At 39.0% G+C, this 23,853-nt stretch overlaps 1 protein-coding gene across 1 annotated transcript; it reads right to left on the minus strand.

Moving 5' to 3' along the window:
• Positions 1-21,777: 21,777 nt before the first annotated feature.
• Positions 21,778-23,601, minus strand: LOC111879482 (magnesium-protoporphyrin IX monomethyl ester [oxidative] cyclase, chloroplastic). Its single transcript, XM_023875951.2, has 5 exons — positions 23,078-23,601; positions 22,928-22,992; positions 22,524-22,851; positions 22,328-22,426; positions 21,778-22,165 (listed from the first exon to the last, which is right to left on the minus strand). Exons 1-5 carry the CDS (start codon positions 23,552-23,554, stop codon positions 21,902-21,904), a joined length of 1,233 nt encoding a protein of 410 aa, XP_023731719.1. The 5' UTR covers positions 23,555-23,601; the 3' UTR covers positions 21,778-21,901.
• Between the last annotated feature and the right edge of the window lie 252 nt (positions 23,602-23,853).

Raw genomic sequence — 23,853 nt, forward strand, 5'->3', positions numbered from 1 at the left:
TGCTTCTCAAATCAACAACCATGTTAGATAGATCGAGTTGACCTACCCTAACATCATCGACTTCATGACTTAAGGCATCCGGCTCTATAGTGATGGTGCGTCATTGTTCACGAAGGTCATTTGCAATCTCTTCCCTCACAAGCGACACCTCCAACTGTGTCTGCAATAGATTGATCGCCATGTTTTCATTTGTGACTCTATTTGAGACATTTTCAGCCATGTGCCGACTGTAGTTGGGTGACCAACTGTGATTTCGAGATGATCGTGAAGGCATTGTTTTTGCGACTAATATTAAAGTTTAGGGTGCAGTTAGGGTCACCAGGTTACGAATTGTGCCATTTTAGGGCACAAGCTTCACATTTTATAAGGAGGCGGGGTGAACAGTGTGAACGTTGCCTCTATGTTTCACATTCCAAAATGACGTGTTTGGGTCCAAGACATAAATACAATTTCACCATGGCATCGATGATATGTCAAATTGGGATGACTTGGCATGGTTATCGGCTATAACAAGTAGAAGGGACTAAATTGCTAGGTTGCAACACAATTTGTTCCCTCATAAAGTCACTAAAAAAGTTAAGTGACTAAAAGGGTAAACCCTAGAAACTTCATAGGTCGTATGTGTCATTTTCCCTATAATGAAACAAGTAAGTTTGAATTATCGATCCTATTATTAGTTTATGTTGTTTCGAATTTTCATTATTTGTCTATTTTATTAAAATACTTGAAATTAACAATTAAGTTTATTTAATTAGGGACTTATGGTTAATAGTTAGTTGTTATTTTTTATTAATATTTAAATCAAGTTTTTGATAAAATCTTTTCATTGTGGACCTCTCTCGTTTGTTGGTGGAAACAGAGAAGCATCACTTTTCTTTGGTTTATATATTGTTAAAACTAACTTTGGTTTTGCCGTTACAGCCGCAACTGTTGAATGATGTTTTTCTGCAATGAAGCTGTTGAAGACCGATTTGTGTAATAGAATAGGCGACGATTTTATGAATGGTGCTCTGATTTGTAGTATAGAAAACGAAGCACTTGAGAATATTCATATTGAAAATGTAATTACTAGCTTTCGAAAAATGAAAGAACGACGATGTCAACTTTAAAATGTAATATATATATATATATATATATATATATATATATATATATATATATATATACATACATATATATATATATATATATATATATATATATATATATATATATATATATATATATATATTGATGTGTTTTGAGCATAGCAAACAATCCTTATGTGTGCATGCAACCCTATTGTTGGATCTTTGTTTTCTCTATTAGACATGCAAGCATTGAACACAAAACAAGAAACCCTAGGAGGAAACTATAATTTTCGAAAATACGAATAAACTAGGGTTTAGATACATACCTTTAAGATTGTTATTGTAAACAATCGTGAATCCTTGCTTGAAAGACCTTTGGTAGCAAGCCCCACAAATGTCGTGCCTCTAATGGTTCACAAACAAACCTAGCAACCAAGGAAAACTATATATATATATATATATATATATATATATATATATATATATATATATATATATATATATAGAGAGAGAGAGAGAGAGAGAGAGAGATGAGAAGCCTATATTTCGTCCAAGGCACTTAGAAAAAAGTCTTGGCCGAAATTCTTTCCTAATGAGGGTTTATATAGGTGTTAGGAATGTATTGGATTAGGCAGGTATCACCAAGATAACCCTAATCCCTTTACTTCCTCCCTAAGGCATCCAAGGCACCCTTAGAGCCCAAGGAAACCTTAAGAGCACTCTAGATTTCATTCCCCCCTCTTTAGGGAGGTTCTAGAATTGCCCAATACTCAATTATTAACATTGTCACCTTTAGTCCCTGCACATTTAATTAATTCCTTTAACCCCAAAATTAATTCCAAATTAAATTTTGATTAAATATTAATTAAACAATATGATTTCAAATTAATATATTATTGTAACAGCCCGGATTTCCAGGTATCTTTATTGTTTATGATTTTGGTGTTTTGAGAGGGGACTCGGCGAGTCGGAGCTCAGACTCGCCGAGTAGGGATGCAATTCTGGACGCGGGATTCGCCTGGACTCGGCGAGTCCAGGATATGGACTCGGCGAGTCCGCGCTGTTAAATGAAACCCTAATTTCTCGGGTTTGAGACCTATTTAAAGGGCCTTATGGCCGTCATTTGTACCCAGCAGTCCATAGAGAGAAACCCTAGAGTGCTTTAGCGATTTGAGAGAGAAAGGAAGCATTTCTTGACCTTTGTGTGTTGTTTAGCAAAGAAGAGGGAGGTTCTAGCCAAGAGGAAGCAAAGGAGGTTGCTATTCTGTGGATTTGAAGCTTAGATCATCAATCTAAAGGTATGATTTCGGCTCATCTTCTGTTTTGTGAAGTATATTTGGATTTAGGGTTTCTTGTGGCCTTTGTGGGTTGATTTGATGGCCAAATAGTCCCTTGCTAGTGATGAGGCTTTGGATCTGGATCCATAGAGGTCCAGAGAGCCTCATTCATCAAGCTTTATGAAGAACAATGGAGGTTATGACCTTGAGTTGTGATATTTGTTGATAATTCTTCATATATGGACACATAGAGGTTGAATGTACACCAAGTTTGGGGCTTTACGTGGTGAATCAGTCTAGGAAGGCCAGATCTATGAATTGATGGAACAGATCTGACCTTAGAAGCGAGTTCAAGTGATTGCATGGCATGGACTCGCCGAGTCCGATGAGCAGACTCGGCGAGTAGCTTGAAGATTGCCTTGGATCGGCCAGTGAGTGGTCCAGTCGAGTCATGGGTTGACTCAGTGAGTCAGGGCGAGTTAGGGAAGGGTGGTCAAGTGGACTGAGTCGAGCTGGGACTCGCCGAGTTGTTCTTGAGACTCGGCGAGTTGAGTCGGGGTGGCCCCGCGATTCTTCCAGGTGGAACTCGTCGAGTCAGGGGGAGTACTCGACGTGTAAGAAGGGAATCCTAGAGAGTTGGTGAAAACGTCTAGACTCGCCGAGTTGCCCTTGTGCACTCGCCGAGTCCGGTCAAAATTGACCGTTGACCGTGACCAGAGTTGACCTGTGTTGACTTCTTAGGGATAGTCAACCTTAGAGATAAAAAGTGTTAATTAGAGGCATATGATGTTATAGGAGGATTATAGCTCGGAGGATCGGGCACGGGGGATTTCAGGATTTGTGAGTCATCGAGATACGCGAGGTGAGTCTTCTCACTATACTTTACCTTGAGTAGGTAACCAGAGTTATGTGATAGAGTATTGTATGCTATATGTTGTACTGCATTATTTCTATGTGATTATGTTGTGCATGTTTACAGAGTTGGAACCGGAAGGTTCCTGGAGTCAGAACCTGAGGGTTCACAGAGTTTGGGTGCACGGACCCATAGAGTTATAGCCTCGAGTGGCTAATATGTGTTTTATGTGTGGTATTTTGGGGAACTCACTAAGCTTTGTGCTTACAGTGTTAGTGTTGTTGTTTCAGGTACTAGCGATGACCGTGGGAAGGCGCCGGCTTGATCCATACACACGCATGGGATTTTGTTATACTTGTGATCTTGGGATTTTGTATAACGTAAATTGGGATTTAAACTTGATGATTTTATGAAAAGTTAATGGGAAGTGTTTTTATAAATTGTGAAAAATTATTTTGAAATTTACGGTGTTACAAGTTGGTATCAGAGCCTTGGTTTGAGGGATTCAAGTACACCTTCGGGCGTAATTGAACTCAAACTGAGGATTTGTGATGTATTTACAAAAAGAGTAAAAGGTTTTTGAAAAACGCAGAGCAAGAGATGTGTGGTCAGCGCCCGAACGGTGATTTCCCAAAATACCTTTATATTATGTGATATTGATATTGATATGATGTATCTGCATGCTAGAGTAGGCTAGGTATTGCTATTTGGACTAGAGTGGCCTGATTTGTGATGCCTTAGCCTAGGGAGAGGTGAGCTGCTATGAGATACTTGAGAGTGAGTAGATAGCAGCGAGGGGCTTATGAAAGATCTATTAGAGAGTGGTCTACGCATGATAGAGTACTTGAGACTTGGGATCCGAAGAGGAGGACTTGGAGTGTATTCTGGTGCGGTGCGGACAGTAGTATTGGGCCCGTACTACTGGAAGCACCGGAGCGGTATGCAGCCCAAGTAAGAATCCTTGGAATACCAAGAATCAAGGAGGAAAGAGTTGTCGAGTGTGAGTATGCTCGTGTGGATTCTGATTTTCGTATGTTGTATTTCAGAGGTAGATCATGGTGAGGACACGTTTGATGCCCGAGAGCAGTGGTACCATTGAGTCGGCCTCTGAGAGTTTCCATAGCTGACGATAGAGTGATTTGTGCCACGGAGGTCCTCCGGGGATGTGTATTAGAGATTTTCGGGGTTGAGTTTCCGATTGATCTAATTCCTATTGCGATGGGTGATGTCTGTGTCATTGTGGGCATGGACTGGTTGAGCTGATTCGGCGCGGTTATCGACGGTGAGCGTCAGCTGGTGACCATACGAAACCCTAGTGGGGGAGTTCTTTCAGTGTACGGCGAGGGTACACGTTCAGGATCAGCTTTTTGTTCGGCCGCTAGGGCGAGGCAGTGTCTACAGCAGGGTTGTAAGGGTTTTGTGGCGTATGCGATGGATACGCGGGTGGATTCCGAGAGACCGGGTTCAGTTGAGGAGGTTCCGGTGGTGTGTGAGTTTCCAGATGTTTTTCCCGAGGAGTTACCGGGTGTGCCTCCTGTGAGGCAAGTGGAGTTCAGTATTGATTTGGTTCCGGGGGCCGCGCCTATCGCCAAGGTGCCTTATCGTCTTGCACCTCCTGAGATGCAAGAGTTATCCTCGCAGCTTCAGGAGCTGCTGGGGAAGGGGTTTATTCGGCCGAGCAGCTCACCATGGGGAGCGCCTATCCTGTTCGTCAGGAAGAAGGATGGTTCACACCGGATGTGCATTGACTACTGGGAGTTGAACAAGCTGACAATCAAGAACCGTTACCCGTTACCGAGGATCGACAATTTATTCGATCAGTTGCAGGGAGCATCTTGGTTCTCCAAGATAGATTTGAGGTCGGGATATCATCAGGTGAGAGTGCGGGATGAGGACGTCCAGAAGACAGCGTTCAGGACGCGTTATGGGCATTATGAGTTTGTGGTGATGCCTTTTGGGCTCACCAATGCCCCAGCTGTGTTCATGGATCTCATGAACAGGGTATGCAGGCCGATGTTGGATCGGTCAGTGATTGTATTTATCGATGACATTCTGGTATATTCGAGATCTAGAGAGCAGCATGAGGAGCATTTGAGGGAGGTCCTTGGGGTTTTGAGATCGGAGAAGCTTTATGCAAAGTTCTCCAAGTGTGATTTCTGGTTGCGGGAGGTCCAATTCCTTAGACATCTTGTTAACCAGGAAGGGATTCTGGTCGATCCAGCCAAGGTTGAGGCAGTGATGAGTTGGGAGGTGCCGAAGTCACCATCTGAGATCAGGAGTTTCCTTGGGTTGGCAGGGTATTATCGGAGATTTATCAGGGATTTCTCCAAGATCGCAGTGCCACTCACCAGATTGACCCGGAAGGGTGTTGCGTTCTCATGGGGTCCCGAGCAGCAAACCTCCTTTGAGACACTTCGCCAAAGGTTGTGCGAAGCCCCGCTATTAGCTCTCCCAGAAGGAATGGAGGGTTTTGTAGTATATTGTGATGCATCGATTTTGGGGCTAGGTGCGGTGTTGATGCAGAGGGGTCATGTGATAGCTTATGCATCGAGGCAGCTGAAGCCTCATGAGACGAGATATCCCACGCATGATCTAGAGCTGGGGGCAGTAGTGTTCGCCCTCAAGATTTGGCATCACTACTTGTATGGGGTTCGGTGTACGATATACACGGACCACAAGAGTTTGAAGTACTTGATGGATCAGCCCAACCTAAATATGCGACAGAGGAGGTGGTTGGATGTGGTCAAGGATTATGATTGTGAGATCCTGTACCACCCAGGCAAGGCTAATGTGGTAGCCGATGCGTTGAGCCGCAGGGCGGAGAGCACACCACTGCGAGATGTATGTTTGAGGTTGACCGTGATAGCTCCGGTATTGGAGGCTATTCGTGGGGCACAGGCCGAGGCTGTGCAACCGGGGATGCAGAAGAGGGAACGGGTCGTTGGTTTGGTTTCAGAGTTCGTTACGGATGGTCGAGGGCTTATGACTATTCAGGGTCGGATTTGGGTACCGTTTGTGGGCGGTATGCGTGCTACTTTGATGGAGGAGGCTCATCGGTCGAAATTTTCAATCCATCCGGGGGCCACGAAGATGTATTTGGATTTGAGGAAAGAGTATTGGTGGCCCTGTATGAAGAGGGACGTCGCCTGGTTTGTTGAGAGGTGCTTGACCTGACGCAGGGTTAAGGCCGAGCACCAAAGACCGCATGGCAAGTTGCAGCCATTGGAGGTTCCCGAATGGAAGTGGGAGCAGATCACTATGGATTTCATCACCAAATTGCCGAGGACTGCCAGGGGAGTTGATGCAATTTGGGTGATTGTGGACAGGTTGACGAAGAGCGCTCACTTCCTCGCCATCAGTGAGAGTTCTTCAGCGGAGAAGTTGGCGGAGATATATGTGAGAGAAGTGGTATATCGGCATGGGGTGCCGATCTCGATTGTTTCGGACCGTGATGTGCGTTTCACTTCCAGATTCTGGCAGAAATTTCATGAGGAGTTGGGTACTAGATTGCATTTTAGTACCGCATATCATCCCCAGACAGACGGCCAGAGTGAGCGGACGATTCAGACGCTTAAGGACATGCTTCGAGCATGTGTGTTAGATTTCGGGGGTAGCTGGGATGCGTATTTACCCTTGGCAGAGTTTTCCTACAACAACAGCCATCATTCGAGCATTGGTATGCCACCCTTTGAGCTGTTGTATGGTAGGAGGTGTCGGACCCCCATTTGTTGGGGAGAGGTTGGGCAGAGAGTGATGGGCAGTACAAAGATCGTGCTTCAGACGACAGAGCAGATTCAGCAGGTCAGACAGAGGTTATTGACCGCCCAGAGCCGACAGAAGAGTTATGCAGACCGACGCCGGTCTGAGCTTGAGTTTCAAGTCGGCGACTTCGTTCTCCTGAGGGTCTCTCCTTGGAAAGGAGTGATTCGATTCAGGAAGAGGGGCAAGTTGGGACCCCGGTATATTGGGCCATTTCGTGTGATTGCGAGGGTAGGCCGGGTAGCCTATCGTTTGGAGTTGCCAGCAGAGTTGGGGCAGATTCACGACACTTTTCATGTGTCGCAATTGAGGAAGTGTGTAGCCGATGAGTCGGCAGTGGTCCCATTAGAGGATATTCAGGTGGATGCGAGCCTGAATTATGCCGAGAGGCCAGTGGCCATCAGAGATCGGAAGATCAAGGTTCTAAGGAACAAGGAGGTACCTCTGGTGTTGGTTCAGTGGCAACACCGGAAGGGATCAGAGATGACCTGGGAGCCGGAGCGCGAGATGCGGGAGCAGCATCCGGAGCTATTTTCAGAGCGAGACTTCGAGGACGAAGTCTAGTTCTAGTGGGGGAGAATTGTAACAGCCCGGATTTCCAGGTATCTTTATTGTTTATGATTTTGGTGTTTTGAGAGGGGACTCGGCGAGTCGGAGCTCAGACTCGCCGAGTAGGGACGCGATTCTGGACGCGGAATTCGCTTGGACTCGACGAGTCCAGGATATGGACTCGGCGAGTCCGTGCTGTTAAATGAAACCCTAATTTCTCGGGTTTGAGACCTATTTAAAGGGCCTTATGGCCGTCATTTGTACCCAGCAGTCCATAGAGAGAAACCCTAGAGTGCTTTAGCGATTTGAGAGAGAAAGGAAGCATTTCTTGACCTTTGTGTGTTGTTTAGCAAAGAAGAGGGAGGTTCTAGCCAAGAGGAAGCAAAGGAGGTTGCTATTCTGTGGATTTGAAGCTTAGATCATCGATCTAAAGGTATGATTTCGGCTCATCTTCTGTTTTGTGAAGTATATTTGGATTTAGGGTTTCTTGTGGCCTTTGTGGGTTGATTTGATGGCCAAATAGTCCCTTGCTAGTGATGAGGCTTTGGATCTGGATCCATAGAGGTCCAGAGAGCCTCATTCATCAAGCTTTATGAAGAACAATGGAGGTTATGACCTTGAGTTGTGATATTTGTTGATAATTCTTCATATATGGACACATAGAGGTTGAATGTACACCAAGTTTGGGGCTTTACGTGGTGAATCAGTCTAGGAAGGCCAGATCTATGAATTGATGGAACAGATCTGACCTTAGAAGCGAGTTCAAGTGATTGCATGGCATGGACTCGCCGAGTCCGATGAGCAGACTCGGCGAGTAGCTTGAAGATTGCCTTGGATCGGCCAGTGAGTGGTCCAGTCGAGTCATGGGTTGACTCAGTGAGTCAGGGCGAGTTAGGGAAGGGTGGTCAAGTGGACTGAGTCGAGCTGGGACTCGCCGAGTTGTTCTTGAGACTCGGCGAGTTGAGTCGGGGTAGCCCCGCGATTCTTCCAGGTGGAACTCGTCGAGTCAGGGGGAGTACTCGACGTGTAAGAAGGGAATCCTAGAGAGTTGGTGAAAACGTCTAGACTCGCCGAGTTGCCCTTGTGCACTCGCCGAGTCCGGTCAAAATTGACCGTTGACCGTGACCAGAGTTGACCTGTGTTGACTTCTTAGGGATAGTCAACCTTAGAGATAAAAAGTGTTAATTAGAGGCATATGATGTTATAGGAGGATTATAGCTAGGAGGATCGGGCACGGGGGATTTCAGGATTTGTGAGTCATCGAGATACGCGAGGTGAGTCTTCTCACTATACTTTACCTTGAGTAGGTAACCAGAGTTATGTGATAGAGTATTGTATGCTATATGTTGTACTGCATTATTTCTATGTGATTATGCTGTGCATGTTTACAGAGTTGGAACCGGAAGGTTCCTGGAGTCAGAACCTGAGGGTTCACAGAGTTTGGGTGCACGGACCCATAGACTTATAGCCTCGAGTGGCTAATATGTGTTTTATGTGTGGTATTTTGGGGAACTCACTAAGCTTTGTGCTTACAGTGTTAGTGTTGTTGTTTCAGGTACTAGCGATGACCGTGGGAAGGCGCCGGCTTGATCCATACACACGCATGGGATTTTGTTATACTTGTGATCTTGGGATTTTGTATAATGTAAATTGGGATTTAAACTTGATGATTTTATGAAAAGTTAATGGGAAGTGTTTTTATAAATTGTGAAAAATAATTTTGAAATTTACGGTGTTACAATTATTTCCATAATACATTAATAAATCATTTATTTTGATTTCTAATTAATTTATTAACCAAGTAACAAATTAATAAATCATTATTCTCTCTCTAAAAGTCATCATATTCAATTACCAGATTTGAAGGCAACCCAAAAGGATTGTGTTACTATCAATTCAAGTATATACCAATTGTAGTTATGGACTTAGACACCTAATCCAACAGTCTCCCACTTGGATAAGTCTAATAACTATAACTACCAGTATAACTACCAAATTAATCAACAAATTGTAGCTACCAAAAGCCGTTGTCGAACACTGACCCAGTCAATGACATGTCCTTAGCTAAGTGATCAAATATTCCTCTATTCTACAATATATCATATGGACATGAGAAATGGATTATAATCAAATCATCGAGGGGCCCGCAAAAATCGCTTTTCCCGTTAGGGCAAAAGGAACGACTAAACTTCGACTTATATGCTTGCACTATTCATTCATCAAATCATGCACAAAAATATGTTTTATAACATCAAGTTACTGATGCATTTACGTATTATCAATGCACAATTGACTTGTAAACAATAACTCATATATCTTTGTTTTAAGAATATAAGATATTATCGTCTCAAAATTACTCGTGATAAAATCCATGAAGTAATTCTCTAAGCGTGGGTTTATCCAATACTTAAAATCCCCATTTTCAAGTACTCATGAGCGTTGTAGCAGAACCATTGTTATGTCTAATCTCCATAGACAATCTACAATTCAATTCATGACAGTCTTAATTCACTACTTACTTCCAAAAGTACGATCGACTGTGGAGTTTTGAATAATCAAATTTTTCAGGAAGTAAAACATGCGAAGTTAAACACAATGATCACCTAATTAACTATGGTCTCAAAACTATTGAATATAAATAAAACTCTTATTATTTAATCACCATGTTAATTAGAATTTATTCATTGTATAATGTTTTGAGTAATCAACTAAACGCTTGAATTAAACATCAGTCATGCCATGTTATAAACATGCATACTATGTCTCTCTATAGTCCTTCCTTTGTGAACAGATCGATCGAACACTATTCCAATGATGCTTATTTCATAATTCCAACTATCATATCGAAGCTTCAAAGTCACGGAGACTTAGCCAACGATATTATTGAATGGTCCATTGGAGCTTTGTTACTTAAAACAATTTCATGGTAACGAAGTCTCAAATTCAAGGCACACTCCTTGCACACCTTCCTTGCATCATAACTCACATGTAGATTAACTCCCCCTATGGAAACATTTCCATATTCCCAAATGACCATCAATTTTGATAAAAAAATCATTCCAATCTAAAACATGTCAATATGGTTATTCCAAACCAGACCATACTTCCAATTGTCCACAAGTAACCGATCCTTTAGTAAAACCTCATAATGTTCTTGACAGTTGTCCAACAACTTTAGTCACATCCTGTCCTATTTCTTTTCCCTCTCATTGCCCTAGGCATTTGGAAAAATCAAAACAAGTGAATATTATAGCATATGGGATCGATCCCATAGCCGAAGCGTATGGGACTCGGTTAATTATGTCTTACATAAAGACCTGATATATGATCAGTCTCTTGCTATAATATTTCCACATATCGAATTTCGTGTGTTGAATCATTTCAACACGATATTCATATATGTCCAAGACTGAGTTTTATTAAAACTTGAATCTAAACTTTTAGATTTGAAATGAAGTATGAGTGCCCTCTCCCCAAGATCTTATTATAAATAGTATTGCTAACTTGCAACACTAAGTATAACAATTATGCTCCTACTAGCATAACAATTATACTTTTGGTAGCATAACATTTATACTCCCATTAGCTTTGACATGTACCTAGAAATTTAGCTAGACTTTTAAAAATCAATGCTCTTGACTTCCTTACTAAGGTACAGATTTCTGATACGTGGTGCTTCGATAAGTTTTCATCTAGACTTCTCAAGCTTATACACCTTCATTAGATAGCATATGTGTGTGTTTGAACCCTTCCAAAACTTATAGCTATAAGTCCTGAACGTTTAAACTATTTATTGCCATTTCTCACAATTCAAACTATGAAAAGGGATGTCGTAATCATATTACGAATTTGAGAACGCAATTACCACAACCGCTAACCTTAATGATATTTATCAGATCTTCTAAAAGCTACTAGAGAAAGTGTTTCCTCATAATTTTTTTCATGAATCAGAGCAAAACTTTTTCCACCAAGATTTTATGGTGTATGTTTTCTCATCCATGTGAATTTATCGTTTCCAACCTAAAATCATAAGATAAGGTTGAGGACAAAACCAAAATCAGTTTTAGGTTTTTCCTTTCATGGACTAAACTTGCTTACTCTTAATTTATTGCCTTATTGTAGCACCCGGTTCCTGGTATGTAAATGTTATTTGAGTATTTCCTTTCTTTTAGCCTTGGACTTGGCGAGTCATAGGTCCGACTCGCCGAGTGGATGCGGGACCCGGGACACGTTTAAGTTGGCGACTCGGCGAGTCCATATCCTGGACTCGGCGAGTCACAGCTGTTGGATGAAACCCTAAGTTTCCGGGGTTTGCACCCTATTTAAGCGACTTATCCGCCCCAGGCCAGCCCCCATTCTCTCCCCAGAGCTCCCAACCCTCGTTTATGCTTGTTCTTTGAAGAATTGAAGCTTTGTTGTGTGCTTTTGAAGGTTTTGAAGGAGGAAGGAAGTAGATCCAGAAGAAGGGAAGCCATCCAGGCATTATTGTGTTCTTCCAGCAGTTCCTATGAGGTATAACCCGTTTTCCCCATGATTCTATGCTTAGTACTTCATTTAGGTATTTCTTGGACAAATCCCCAAGCTTGTATGTGCATTATATGTCGTAATAAAATGTTTGGCCTCTGGATCTAGGCAAGATTGAGCTCCAGGAGATCAGATCTGTTAGCTTTATGGCCCCATGTTGCTTGTTCACCCTAGATCTACCCCTTTTGAGACATTTTGAGCCCTAAAATCCATATTGGTGAATATCCACACGTAAAGTTGGAAACTTTACGTGTGATTCGTGTCCTAGAAGTCCAGATCTGTGAATGGCATGGACTGGAATCGAGCAAATCTGTGTATTTAGTGGGTGCATGACAACGACTCGGCGAGTCGTTCATATGACTCGGCGAGTCTGTTCACGAGTCTCCGAGTTTGTCCCCTTTTCGTAGTGTCGAGTGAGCAGTGAGTCACGGGGTGTGACTCAGTGAGTCGGAAGCTGAACTCATCTATGGAGGTACTCGGCGGGTCAATGCCCTGACTCGGCGAGTTCAAGGCGATCTCCTTAGATCAAGAACAGACTCAGCGAGTTGTTCATACAACTCGGCGAGTCGCAGCATAAGTGTTCTTCGGATGAAGATGGACTCGGCGAGTTGTTCATACAACTCGGTGAGTCTTAGCATAAGTGTCCGTCGGATGAAGATGAACTCGACGAGTTGTTCATACAACTCGGCGAGTAGGATGAAGGACTTGAATATCGGTTTAGAAGGTGAACTCGTCGAGTCGTCGCCTAACTCGACGAGTAGGATCGGGATTCAGGGCAATCGTTTGGGTAGGGACTCGGCGAGTTGGAAAGCCAACTCGGTGAGTCGGGTCAACTGAAAGTTGACTCTGACTTTGACTTAGGGCATGGTCAGGGGTAAAATGGTCATTTTACCCAAAGGTCAGTGAGCAGTGTTTGATTGAGTATGTTGCGGGAACTACAGCCGGAGGATTTCCTGAGCAGCAGCAGTAGCAGCAGCAGGCAGTCAGTTCCCGATCAGATCAGCAGCTACTTCGAGGTGAGTTACCTTCCAGTAGCGGTGGGTCTACAGCCACAATGCCGGCCCACCAGTAGGAGTTATTTGTAGATGTTTGTCTCTGTGATATTCATCTAGGTATTACCACTACCTGTGTTATGTTATGTGCTAGTATGATATGATGCTATGTGCTAGTGACAGTAGGGGGAGATAGTCCCCGAAGTATCCGGTCGGTAGGACCGAAGGGGAGGCCTGCACCCAGATATGCTAGGCAGTATCCGGTCGGTAGGACCGAAGGGGAGGCCAGCACCCAGATATGCTAGGCAGTATCCGGTCGGTAGGACCGAAGGGGAGGCCAACACCCATATATGCTAGGCGGTATCCGGTCGAAAGGACCGAAGGGGAGGCCAGCACCCAGATATGCTAGGCAATGTCCGGTCGAGAGGGCCGAAGGGGTAGGTCAGGCACCCAGATATGCCTGAGGATATATGTATGTTATGAGATTATTTAGTATGTGGTACAGTGGGGGAACTCACTAAGCTTTGTGCTTACAGTTTTCAGTTTTGGTTTCAGGTACTTCCTCAGCTAGGGGAAAGGAGCCGGCGCGGTAGCAGCATGCCACACACACACACTCTCTGGTTTCCGCATTTACGAGATTCTCTGGGATTTATACTCTGATATTTTGATTGGTTGTATGATTTGACTTTTAGACACGGTTTACGTTGTATCATGGTTTGATCAAACAATATTTTAATTATTAATGTCTTCTAAAGTAATGTTTTAAAACGAAATTTTTGGACGTGAAAATTGGGTCGTTACACTTATGGTAGCACAAGGGCCTACCAATTCTTCTAAGTTGTTAGACCGTTCACTAATGTCAATCAATGTACTTTTACTAACCAACGTGCTCTTCCTTTTGCAATCAAATGGGAATAATAGAACTCATAAGCATTGCCAACTCAACTGGAAAGTGCACAGAAACAAGAATGTGTCAACTTAACACGATAGGTTATCAACCTCAGGTCGTGTGCTAGTGATAACCTAAGCTATCAATTGCACGCTATATTGGTGCTATAGTTGCGTTATAGCGTTTTGCAGAGGCCGAGAACCGGTATTTTCAGTTTAGCGTTTTCATTTCGCGGTACCGCTATTAGAGACACTATTCACCGCTATTTCAATAACCGCTATAGCGGCGCTACGGGCGCTATTCCATTTTCGTTCACATTTTGGGGAATTTTGTTACATTGTCACTGAAAAGCTAGTTTTAATGATCTCACTACAATTTCATTTTAAAAAGTCCGAACAACTAACATAATTAAAAGCATTCATAGCAACTACGTCTACCGATAACTCTCTTTCTAATCTCTTTCTGTACTCATGAAGACTTGAGGTACTATGGTAGGAATCCATTAATGTTTTTCGTAAATCGACTCACACCTATGATGCTACGACTTGGGACTTAACTCCTTAAATCAACCAAGACTTAGTAATACGATATTGAACCCATGCAATGCAATTAAACTCTATTTGACACTTTGACACTACCTAGTTTTCATATTACTATAATAGTATATTATGTTAAAATTTTTTTATGACTTTTTAGGTTTGATGATATTAATTTTATATAGACTTATAGTATTAATACTCAAATATATAAATTCTATATAAATATAATATAAAATTATAAATTATAAGTAATATTAAAAAAATGCTATATCACCGCTACACCACCACGATAACCGCGGTCTCAAATAGCGGCATGTGACCGCTATTGAAATTTTTACCATGATAACTGCATATGTGATAACTAAAAGATTTATTTTTGATTGACCTGAAACTCTTCAAGATCAATAAGACTCCCACTGACTTCTACTTGACATATAAGTTTTTTTCTTTTAAGGAACATTCATTGACAAGAAAAAAACAAATATTCAAAAGTTGGTGTGGATTCTTGTCAAGAAAACACTTCATTAAATTGGTATTATTAGTTCATCCTTTGTTTTTAACCAAAACATCACAACTACCAAATCCAAATGTGCTAGAGTAAGAAAACATTATTACTCCACATTTTATGAGGTTTCATAAACCTACTTAGTATGAAATGAGTTTGCAAAATATGACTCGAAGTAACTAGAGTATGACTCTAAAACTAGATTGGAAAACGAAGTATGACTCATCTCTTGATTGAACCATTTCAACAATATCCGATTCATCTTCTTAGTCAAACAATTTCACTAAGATTGTATTTGAGGATCAATTGTGATATAGTTTCATAATCATTAAGATGATCATAAAACATGATACTAAAGTAATATCCTCTCCTTTCAGATTGGAGAAACTTTTATTTTTCTGCCTAATAAATTCTTCTTATTCGTTCTGTCACTCTTTGAAAATTTTCAAATATCAGAATTATGCTTAATCTTATAAACACAACCATGTTTACTGAAGCACCAATAAATCATGACGAATAAATTTATCATCCTTTGTAGCGGATCTGAATAGTCCACATCAATGTGTACTAGATTCTTTAGTCCTTCACTTGACTCACATAAACATGTGATCAACGAATTAGTTATGATCTTCCAACGATCAAGATTCTAATACATCACACAATTCGGATTATATGACTCGAAATTTCTATCCGATTGAAACTTGGGTGATGAGAATTCCTTTTCACTTGGTTGATTATGACATTTCCACAATTGACATAACTACGAATAAAATCCATATTTTAAATTGCTAGAAATGTAACCATCAATTTCCATAAATTCCATTGTAAGGAAACATAAAGTAAATAAATCAAAATTCACTTTTATTGATAATAAGCTGAAAAATTTGTCCTTACAATGCATAAAGTGAAAACTATGTATCTAGGCATTTCCTACGTAATCTATTAATCTATCACAACTCCTAAGCAGTAGCTTCTAAAATCTGATCATCGAACCATGCGATCGAAATCCATCTCTCACGATCATATTCAACTCACTCTTCTTAAGCTTCCTTATTTCTCTTAGATCTTACAAAACATCAAAATGTGACTATCACATCATGTATTAAGAATCTATGAATAGGAACTTAATGGAGTTAGATAATGTATGTACCTGAAGTAGAGTCACACAATTTGACTTTACTATCTTTAAGATATTTCAGGTAGATAGGGCAGCTTTGCATCCAATGCCCCTTCAATTTGCATTAGAAACATATGGAACTTTCAAGAATAGCACATGGGACTATCTCAGAACTAGCATTTCTCTTTACCATATGGTCAAATGGTTTGACCTTGGCCAATCCCTTTCCATTGGGAAGAGAAACCTTTTCTGGACTGCCAATGTTGCCATTGTCAATGTCCATGGAAATTTTGGAGACAGATCTTTCATATATTTTTGCTCGACTTGTGCTCTTAAGCATTTCTGCTTCAGTAGCAATCAACATATATGTTAGATAAATTAGGGTCACGTCGTGGTCCCTCGTATAATAGTCTTTAATGAACTGACTATATGATTCAGGAAGTGAAACTAGAACCAAGTCAATGGCCAACTCCCTTGGGAACACGACACCCAACATCCCCAATCTATCAGTGTGCGATTTCATTTTCAGAACATGTGCACACACAGACTTTCAATCTTGATGCTAATAGGGCTTGAGTAGTTTCGTACTTTTCAACTTGAAGAAGACATGACTTAGGGAAAGTCTCTATAGGAAGAGTTGGAGAAGCATGATTTCCAGTTCCACCATTGCTTGAAGAAAGGAACACTCTTTCACCTTGATCAACATGTGGAAGATCATCTTCAGATAGAGAAGGAAAAACGTTTCTAGAAGAACGAGGAAGACCATTGTTTTCATAACATAACATCTATAAAGGGAGAATAGAGAATTTAAGTTGGTTGATTTTAATCCTTAATTATTAACCCAAAAATTTTAAATTAAGGCTAGGATCCATATTTTCGATTCGAATTCTGAAGAGGGATGTCATAATCAAATTCGAATCTATTTTAAGTAGGTAAAGCATTTACCATTTTCAATATTATGAAACTCCTAGATCTTTTGAGATTCATTGAACTATGCAATGACATGTTTAATCTCGATTATGCTCTCACTTTGTGACTGGGATGTCGAGGATCACAAACGAGAAGTGAATAACCATGCAAATTAGCTTGGTACTATCGATGTCATTTATCATATGAAATTAACATGTCGGTTAACCACTTGCACTCCATTAATTCAATGATAATTTACGAGACACCCATTGCCAACAATATTAGTCTCATATTAGTGTGTTGGTTAACCACACACGCTCCACCAACGACCAATAAGGTGCAATGTGCAATTTTATGGGTTATCATCAAATTCACATTTTTCCTAAAGTAACTAAGAATGAGTTTTTAGAAAATGGTTTAGTTACTTTATTATACTTTTATTGTGGATTAATTGTCATATCGAACCCGTTCGGCTAACGACCCTCCACCATACAAGAGATCGGTGGGTAAGAATGGATACCCAATGACGGTCATTTTACAGGCCGCTTCCTTAAACTCTCCTTATAGTATGGCTTTGTGAATGAGACGTACTAACGGTTTGACTGACTTTTCTTATACATCTAATATATATTAAACATTTTAATTATATATAGTATAAGGTGTATTTTAAAACATTTTAAAATAGCAAGGGTTTAATCTTTTAATAAATTAAACTTTGAATTTAATTAAATTTAAACATTTTATGGATTTATTAATTGTCCTCTAATTGATCTCTTAATTAAATTTAATAAAACTATAAGGATGTATTTTTAAACTTTTCAAAATACTAGGGATTTTAAATCCTTTAAAATTTCGAAAATTAAAAACGATTTTAATTCAAATTTAAAAAATTAAAAACTTTGATCTAATAATTATCTATTAATTAAACCTTTAATTAATTTATTAAATTAATTAAGGATTATCCATTAAATTAAACAAATTAATTTAACCTAATCTCTTATCCCTAAAATCTCGAAAATATGGGAGGGATCTTACAAAATCTTCCAATTATCTTAATAAACAAGAACAAGATAATTACCAAAAAAAAAAGTCCACCAAATCTTTAACTTCCAAAATATGGCAAATCCAGGGGAGGAAGGCAAGGATTTCAATCCTTGCCTTATATTCAAAAATCCCTAGGGTTAGGAAACTCTAGATCTCGAAATTTTGGAGGCCAAAGGAAAGGGTTGAAAAACCCTTAGCAAATTTTCGAAAATAAGGGTTACTAAAAACCCTAATTGTGAAAATCATAAGGCCTAGGGTTTAATTGCCATAAACCCTAATTTTGTCAAGTTCAATCAATTGCATCAAATTGAAAACAAAAATCAATCGCTCTGATACCACTGATGTGTTTTGAGCATAGCAAACAATTCCTATATATGCATGCAACCCTAATTGGTTGGATCTATGTTTTGTCTATTAGACATGCAAGCATTAAGCATAAAACAAGAAACCCTAGAAGGCAATTATAATTTTTTAAAATAAGAATAAACTAGGGGTTGGATACATACCTTTAAGATTGTTATTATAAACAATCATGAATCCTTGCTTGAAAGACCTTTAGTAGCAAGCGCCACAAGTGTCGCGCCTCTAATGGTTCACAAACAAACCTAGCAACCAAGGAAAACTATATATATATATATATATATATATATATATATATATATATATATATATATATATATATATATATAGAGAGAGAGAGAGAGAGAGAGTGAGTGAGTGAGTGAGTGAGAGATGAGAAGCCTATATTTCGTCCAAGGCACTTAGAAAGAAGTCTTATTTGAAATTCTACCCTAAGGAGCGTTTATATAGGTGTTAGGAAGGTAGTTGATTAGGCGGATATCTCCAAGATAACCCTAATCACTTTACTTCCTCCCTAAGGCATCCAAGGCACCATTAGAGCCCAAGGAAACCCTAAGAGCACTCTAGATTTTACTTTCCCTCTTTAGGGAGGTTCTAGAATTGCCCAATGCTCAACTATTTAACATTGTCACCTTTAGTCCCTACACATTTAATTAATTCCTTTATCCCTAAAATTAATTCCAAATTAATTTCTAATTAAATATTAATTAAACAATATAATTTCTAATTAATATATTATTTCCATAATACATTAATAAATCATTTATTTTTATTTCTAATTAATTTGTTAACCAAGTAATACATTAATAAATCATTTTTCTTTCTCTAAAAGTCATCATATTCAATTACCAGATTTGAAGGCAACCCAAAAATGACCGTGTTACTATCAATGCAAGTATATACCAATTATTATTATGAACTTAGACACACACACAAATATATATATATATATATATATATATATATATATATATATATATATATATATATATATTAAACTTTTCTTGAAATTTAAGAGGTACATGCTTGAAAACTTAATGTACAAATCTGTTATGCATAAACATCTAATCTTTCTACGAACAAAAACTAATTATGATAAATAATAATCACCGAAAATATTTAAGGAATGAAATATCAATTAACTATTGTTTCTTTTTCAGTATGGATAAATGATTTTACTAAAAAGTAAAAGATATGAGATATGTTATCGTTTCATATTACTGTCATTTTATTCAACATAGTTCACAATTCCACGCTCTTTTAACATATTTTAGCTTCGATTTTAATCTTTTAGTTGGTTTTTCTTTCTTTATTCATGTTTCATATCGATACTGTGTAGGAATGAATTATTTTGGTTTTCCAAGGATGTTTTTGGTTTTAGTGGTGCGATTATCATATAATGGTGGATCTTTATTTTCTTGATTTTCTATTAATTGTTTCTATCATGACTATCCATTCTTTTTATTCTTTATGTTCCAGATATCTACGTATATGGTAAAGTTTTGACATGAATTTTTTTTTTTTTTTTTTTTTTTTGCATTTATACTCTTGATTTTCTATATATTTGTGTATATGTTAAATTTGTATATGGTAAGTGTATTCTCTTCTTTTGAATGAATTTTATGGAAAAGTTAAAGTTAATTTTTAATAACTGCAAGAGGACTGAAACAATGGACATTATCTATTATCTTTTCCAAAGTATTACGAGTATTAAGGGTCGTTTATCCATCCAATTTTGTGATGGGTTGGTCGGTTCAAACTCCTCAAGAACAAGGATCTATGTCAATGAAGTTTTTCTCGCTTTGATATCTTTTTCTTCATAAAATATAATTATTCTACGTTATTACATTTAAATCTGTATTTTTAAAGCTTATTTTTTCGGGTTGAAATTCAATTTTCGAACCATCTCGAGTAGCTTCTTCTTCTAGATAACAAATTTACTTAGGACCAGTTCTTTAAGTAGTACACGACAAACAATATGAATTATGCTTAGTGTGTATTCGGCTAATGGTAATTGGACAAAAATGCATTTTCTTTTGTTCCGCCCATTTATTTTCATCTCTCATTGTTCCAAGAGATATGATTTCCCTCCCCATCCTTATTATTGAAAATAGTCCAAGATAATTTGTCATAGATGAAACTTTCAAAACATTCTCTAAAAAAGTTTTGATTTTTTAGATTTTTATTTTATAATTCATTTTTAATCTTCTTAGGATTCAGCGTGGAGAAGTGATTTATATTATCTCAACTTGGGCATGATGTTTGTCCAAAGGTCGGACATGGAATTTTTTAACATATCAGTCGGAAAATTTATACCCATTGAAACAGGCAAATAACATTTTCTGAAAAAAAAAATCATTGAAACAGTGATAATTGTTGTCGCCGCTTTGCTCGGGTGTACACCTAGTGTGTGTGTGTATATATATTCTATAGTCTAGTTTGTCACTTTGTTTTGTCTAATGAAATTGCGGGTATTTTTTTTCTTGTTATATATTATCCATAAATTTTTTTGTGCTACCCCTGAACTTTGAACCTGGCTTGGTCATTGGTCACGATCCATGTATATCCCATGGACTAGATATCATCTACCATTCCTCATATGAGTCGGGTGTCATCCCCTCTATGGTTTAGGGAATGGGATCATCCTCTTATTAACTTCTTTGTAACTTCTTGTTAGATTGCCACAATTAGTTCATTTTGTTGATATATACCCATGTGGTGCTACTTATTGTCTTACTATTGGGTCATGATACAAGAGTCCATACAAACCTTGTGTCTTTTGAACTCATGTCCATGGCATGTGTATTTTGAACTCACGTGTACACCTTATGTCTTTTGAACTCGTTGAGTTCGGTATGGCTTTAATCCAATGAGTATCATTGAGGGCCTCTATGATTTTATTGGGTTCCATCATTGATACAAAAATTTACATACAAGCAAAAAAGACTTGATATATGATTTCTAGTTTGAACCACATAGCTCCAAATTCCCAATTACATGAGTAATATGATGATTCGTAAGAGTCTTTGATGGAAGAGGCTTGATGAACGGATGGAGAACCATTCATGGATTCATCATCGTCATGTTGATCAACTTGGAAGGTCTGAAACACCATGATCATATTTGTTAGCTTGAGTGTGAGTTGTTGAGTTAGCTTGAGGTGATGGTCATTTAAACTCATAGTTGAATAAATTTGTTGATTGACGAAGTACAACACAAAGAATTTTAATCAAAATCATACATGATGCATCATATAGGAAAATGTTTGAACTTAATTGTTACTTGTATGATTACATATTTTTATATGGAGTATATATGACTCACGCACATGTTTTACTTTCACTACGTTGCCCATAAAGTTAATTTAAACATGGCATGCGATCCAACACCTTACAAAATCCGAAATAACATTAGAAAATGAGTTCATCAAAATTATCGTGTTCCTTTTTACACAACAATCACAAAAACCAACATGACTCGGATTGATTTTTCTACAAAAACATAGTATCATCATCTAGTAAACAAGTTGAGGATCCAAGTCTGCAATGTCAACCGATCCTGAATCAATTGGTTTCATTAGGTATGCAGCCAACAGCTCTGAAACCAGGGCAGCAATATGTGGGATTCTCTTCAAGTTCTTCACCAATGGAATGTCATCTGTTTCCCCAATTGCAATTATCTTTGAATTGATGTCAGCCATTCTGTCCAATTTCCTCTTGAACTCAGGATTCTCTACATCCAATACAGCTGGGAATATCCTAGCTGTCGTTCGGTTCGTCTGCAGTAACACAATAAGCACCACTTAATGAACTTCCTTAGGACATGACTTAATCCAATAAGCTATACATAAGTGACTTTTTTCTCGATGCACTAAACAAATCAATCAAAAGTACATTTTGCTATTTCTTGCATTTGAGTCTCAAGAGTCAAGATGACAAACCTCAATGATGACATGCATGTCAAACTCCTTGGTGTTCAGCCCAATGCCTTCATAGAAAGAGGTTCTTTGGGTATCATTAAGATACATGGTAACATAAACCTACACCCATTTTTAAATTAATAAAAAAAATTCAATAACAAAATCCTTTCTAAATAAATAAAAAAATAGAAGAGGGACTGTAGGAGGGTATATATACCGATAAGCAGAAGAATCGAGACCACAGCTTAGCCTTCCAGTCGTTGAGGAACTGTGGCTGCGCCTTCATGAGTGCAGAGAAGAAGTCGCCATGTCTGTTCTCATCTTGGCACCAGTTCTCAAAGTATTTGAAAATCGGGTACACTTGGTACTCAGGGTTTGTCTTTAGATGCCTGTATATTGTTATGTATCTCCAGTACCCGATCTTTTCTGACAGATATGTCGCGTAGAATATGAATTTTGGCTTGAAAAATGTGTACTTTCTTGCTTTTGTCAAGAACCCTAAGTCCAATGCCAAGTTGAAATCGGATAATCCCTTGTTCAGAAATCTGCATAAATCGTTGTTAAAATGCTGTTTCTTTGTTTTACGTAATCAAATGAGCATAAATATTATATATTACATACCCGGCATGGCGTGCTTCATCCCTGGACATGAGGGAAAAGATCTCGGCGACCACTGGGTTCGTTTTCTGCAAAATGTATCGAAATATGGAAGAAAATCAGAAATAGATGAAGAATTCGAACGATTTTGAAGCTGAAAGTCAAAATTAATACCTTGAGTCGTCGACCAAGCTCCTTGTAAAGAAGAAACCCAGAGAACTCAGCAGTACAAGACCTCTCCAAGAACTCAACGAAGATCTGCCTCATAGGACCTTGAATTTCATCAGCAGCTTCTTTGAATTCCTTATTTCTAACGAAATGTGTCTGGTTGTAATCCGTTTTGAATTCCTGCAACAACGCTTCGAATTCTGCTTCGTTCAAGTTCTTGTTCATCTCGGTGTTGAATAGTTGCTCCATCTCGTCGAAATCAGTCGTGTAGAAGCGTGGCGCCAGCAGGGTTTCCTTGATTCCCTTCTTGTTTTTTCCACCGCCGGTTCCTTTTGTGGTGGTGGGGGTGGTGGTGGTGGCTGCTGACATACGAACAATGGTTGAGATTCTCTGTGGCAGGATTGTTCTTGCGGAGGTGATGGTGGTGCTGCCGCAGTATCCGATTTTGGAGATGGGTTTGAGCAATGCCATCTCTGCTGCCATTGTTGGTTGTGGATTTCGTTGTTGTGTCTGGTTGGATAGTTGAATTTGTATATAAATTTGGGGGAGAGTGATTGCAATCTATAATCTGTAATCTCATCCAATGAAATCCAGGATCATGAATGGAAAATTGACACGTCGGTTGGAGCCGATTTTATTAGACTTTATTTGGTTCAAATATTTCTGTTATTATATTTTGCGGCTGACAAATACTTATAACTTTGTATATATGGCAACATCAATAATTTCAAACCATACATATTTTAACCAACAATTTCATTATTTTTATTTTGGCCAAGGAA

This window comes from Lactuca sativa, chromosome 9, assembly GCF_002870075.4.
Source record: "Lactuca sativa cultivar Salinas chromosome 9, Lsat_Salinas_v11, whole genome shotgun sequence".
NCBI classification, from domain to species: domain Eukaryota; kingdom Viridiplantae; phylum Streptophyta; class Magnoliopsida; order Asterales; family Asteraceae; genus Lactuca; species Lactuca sativa.

Bases quoted from the DNA above. Each gene is read 5' to 3' on its own strand.
- LOC111879482 (XM_023875951.2), bottom strand. From the start codon at position 23,554: ATGGCAGCAGAGATGGCATTGCTCAAACCCATCTCCAAAATCGGATAC. The intron at 22,993-23,077 runs GTATTAATTTTG...TACATTTTGCAG, and splicing joins AGCTTGGTCGACGACTCAAG to AAAACGAACCCAGTGGTCGC. The intron at 22,852-22,927 runs GTATGTAATATA...CGATTTATGCAG, and splicing joins GATGAAGCACGCCATGCCGG to ATTTCTGAACAAGGGATTAT.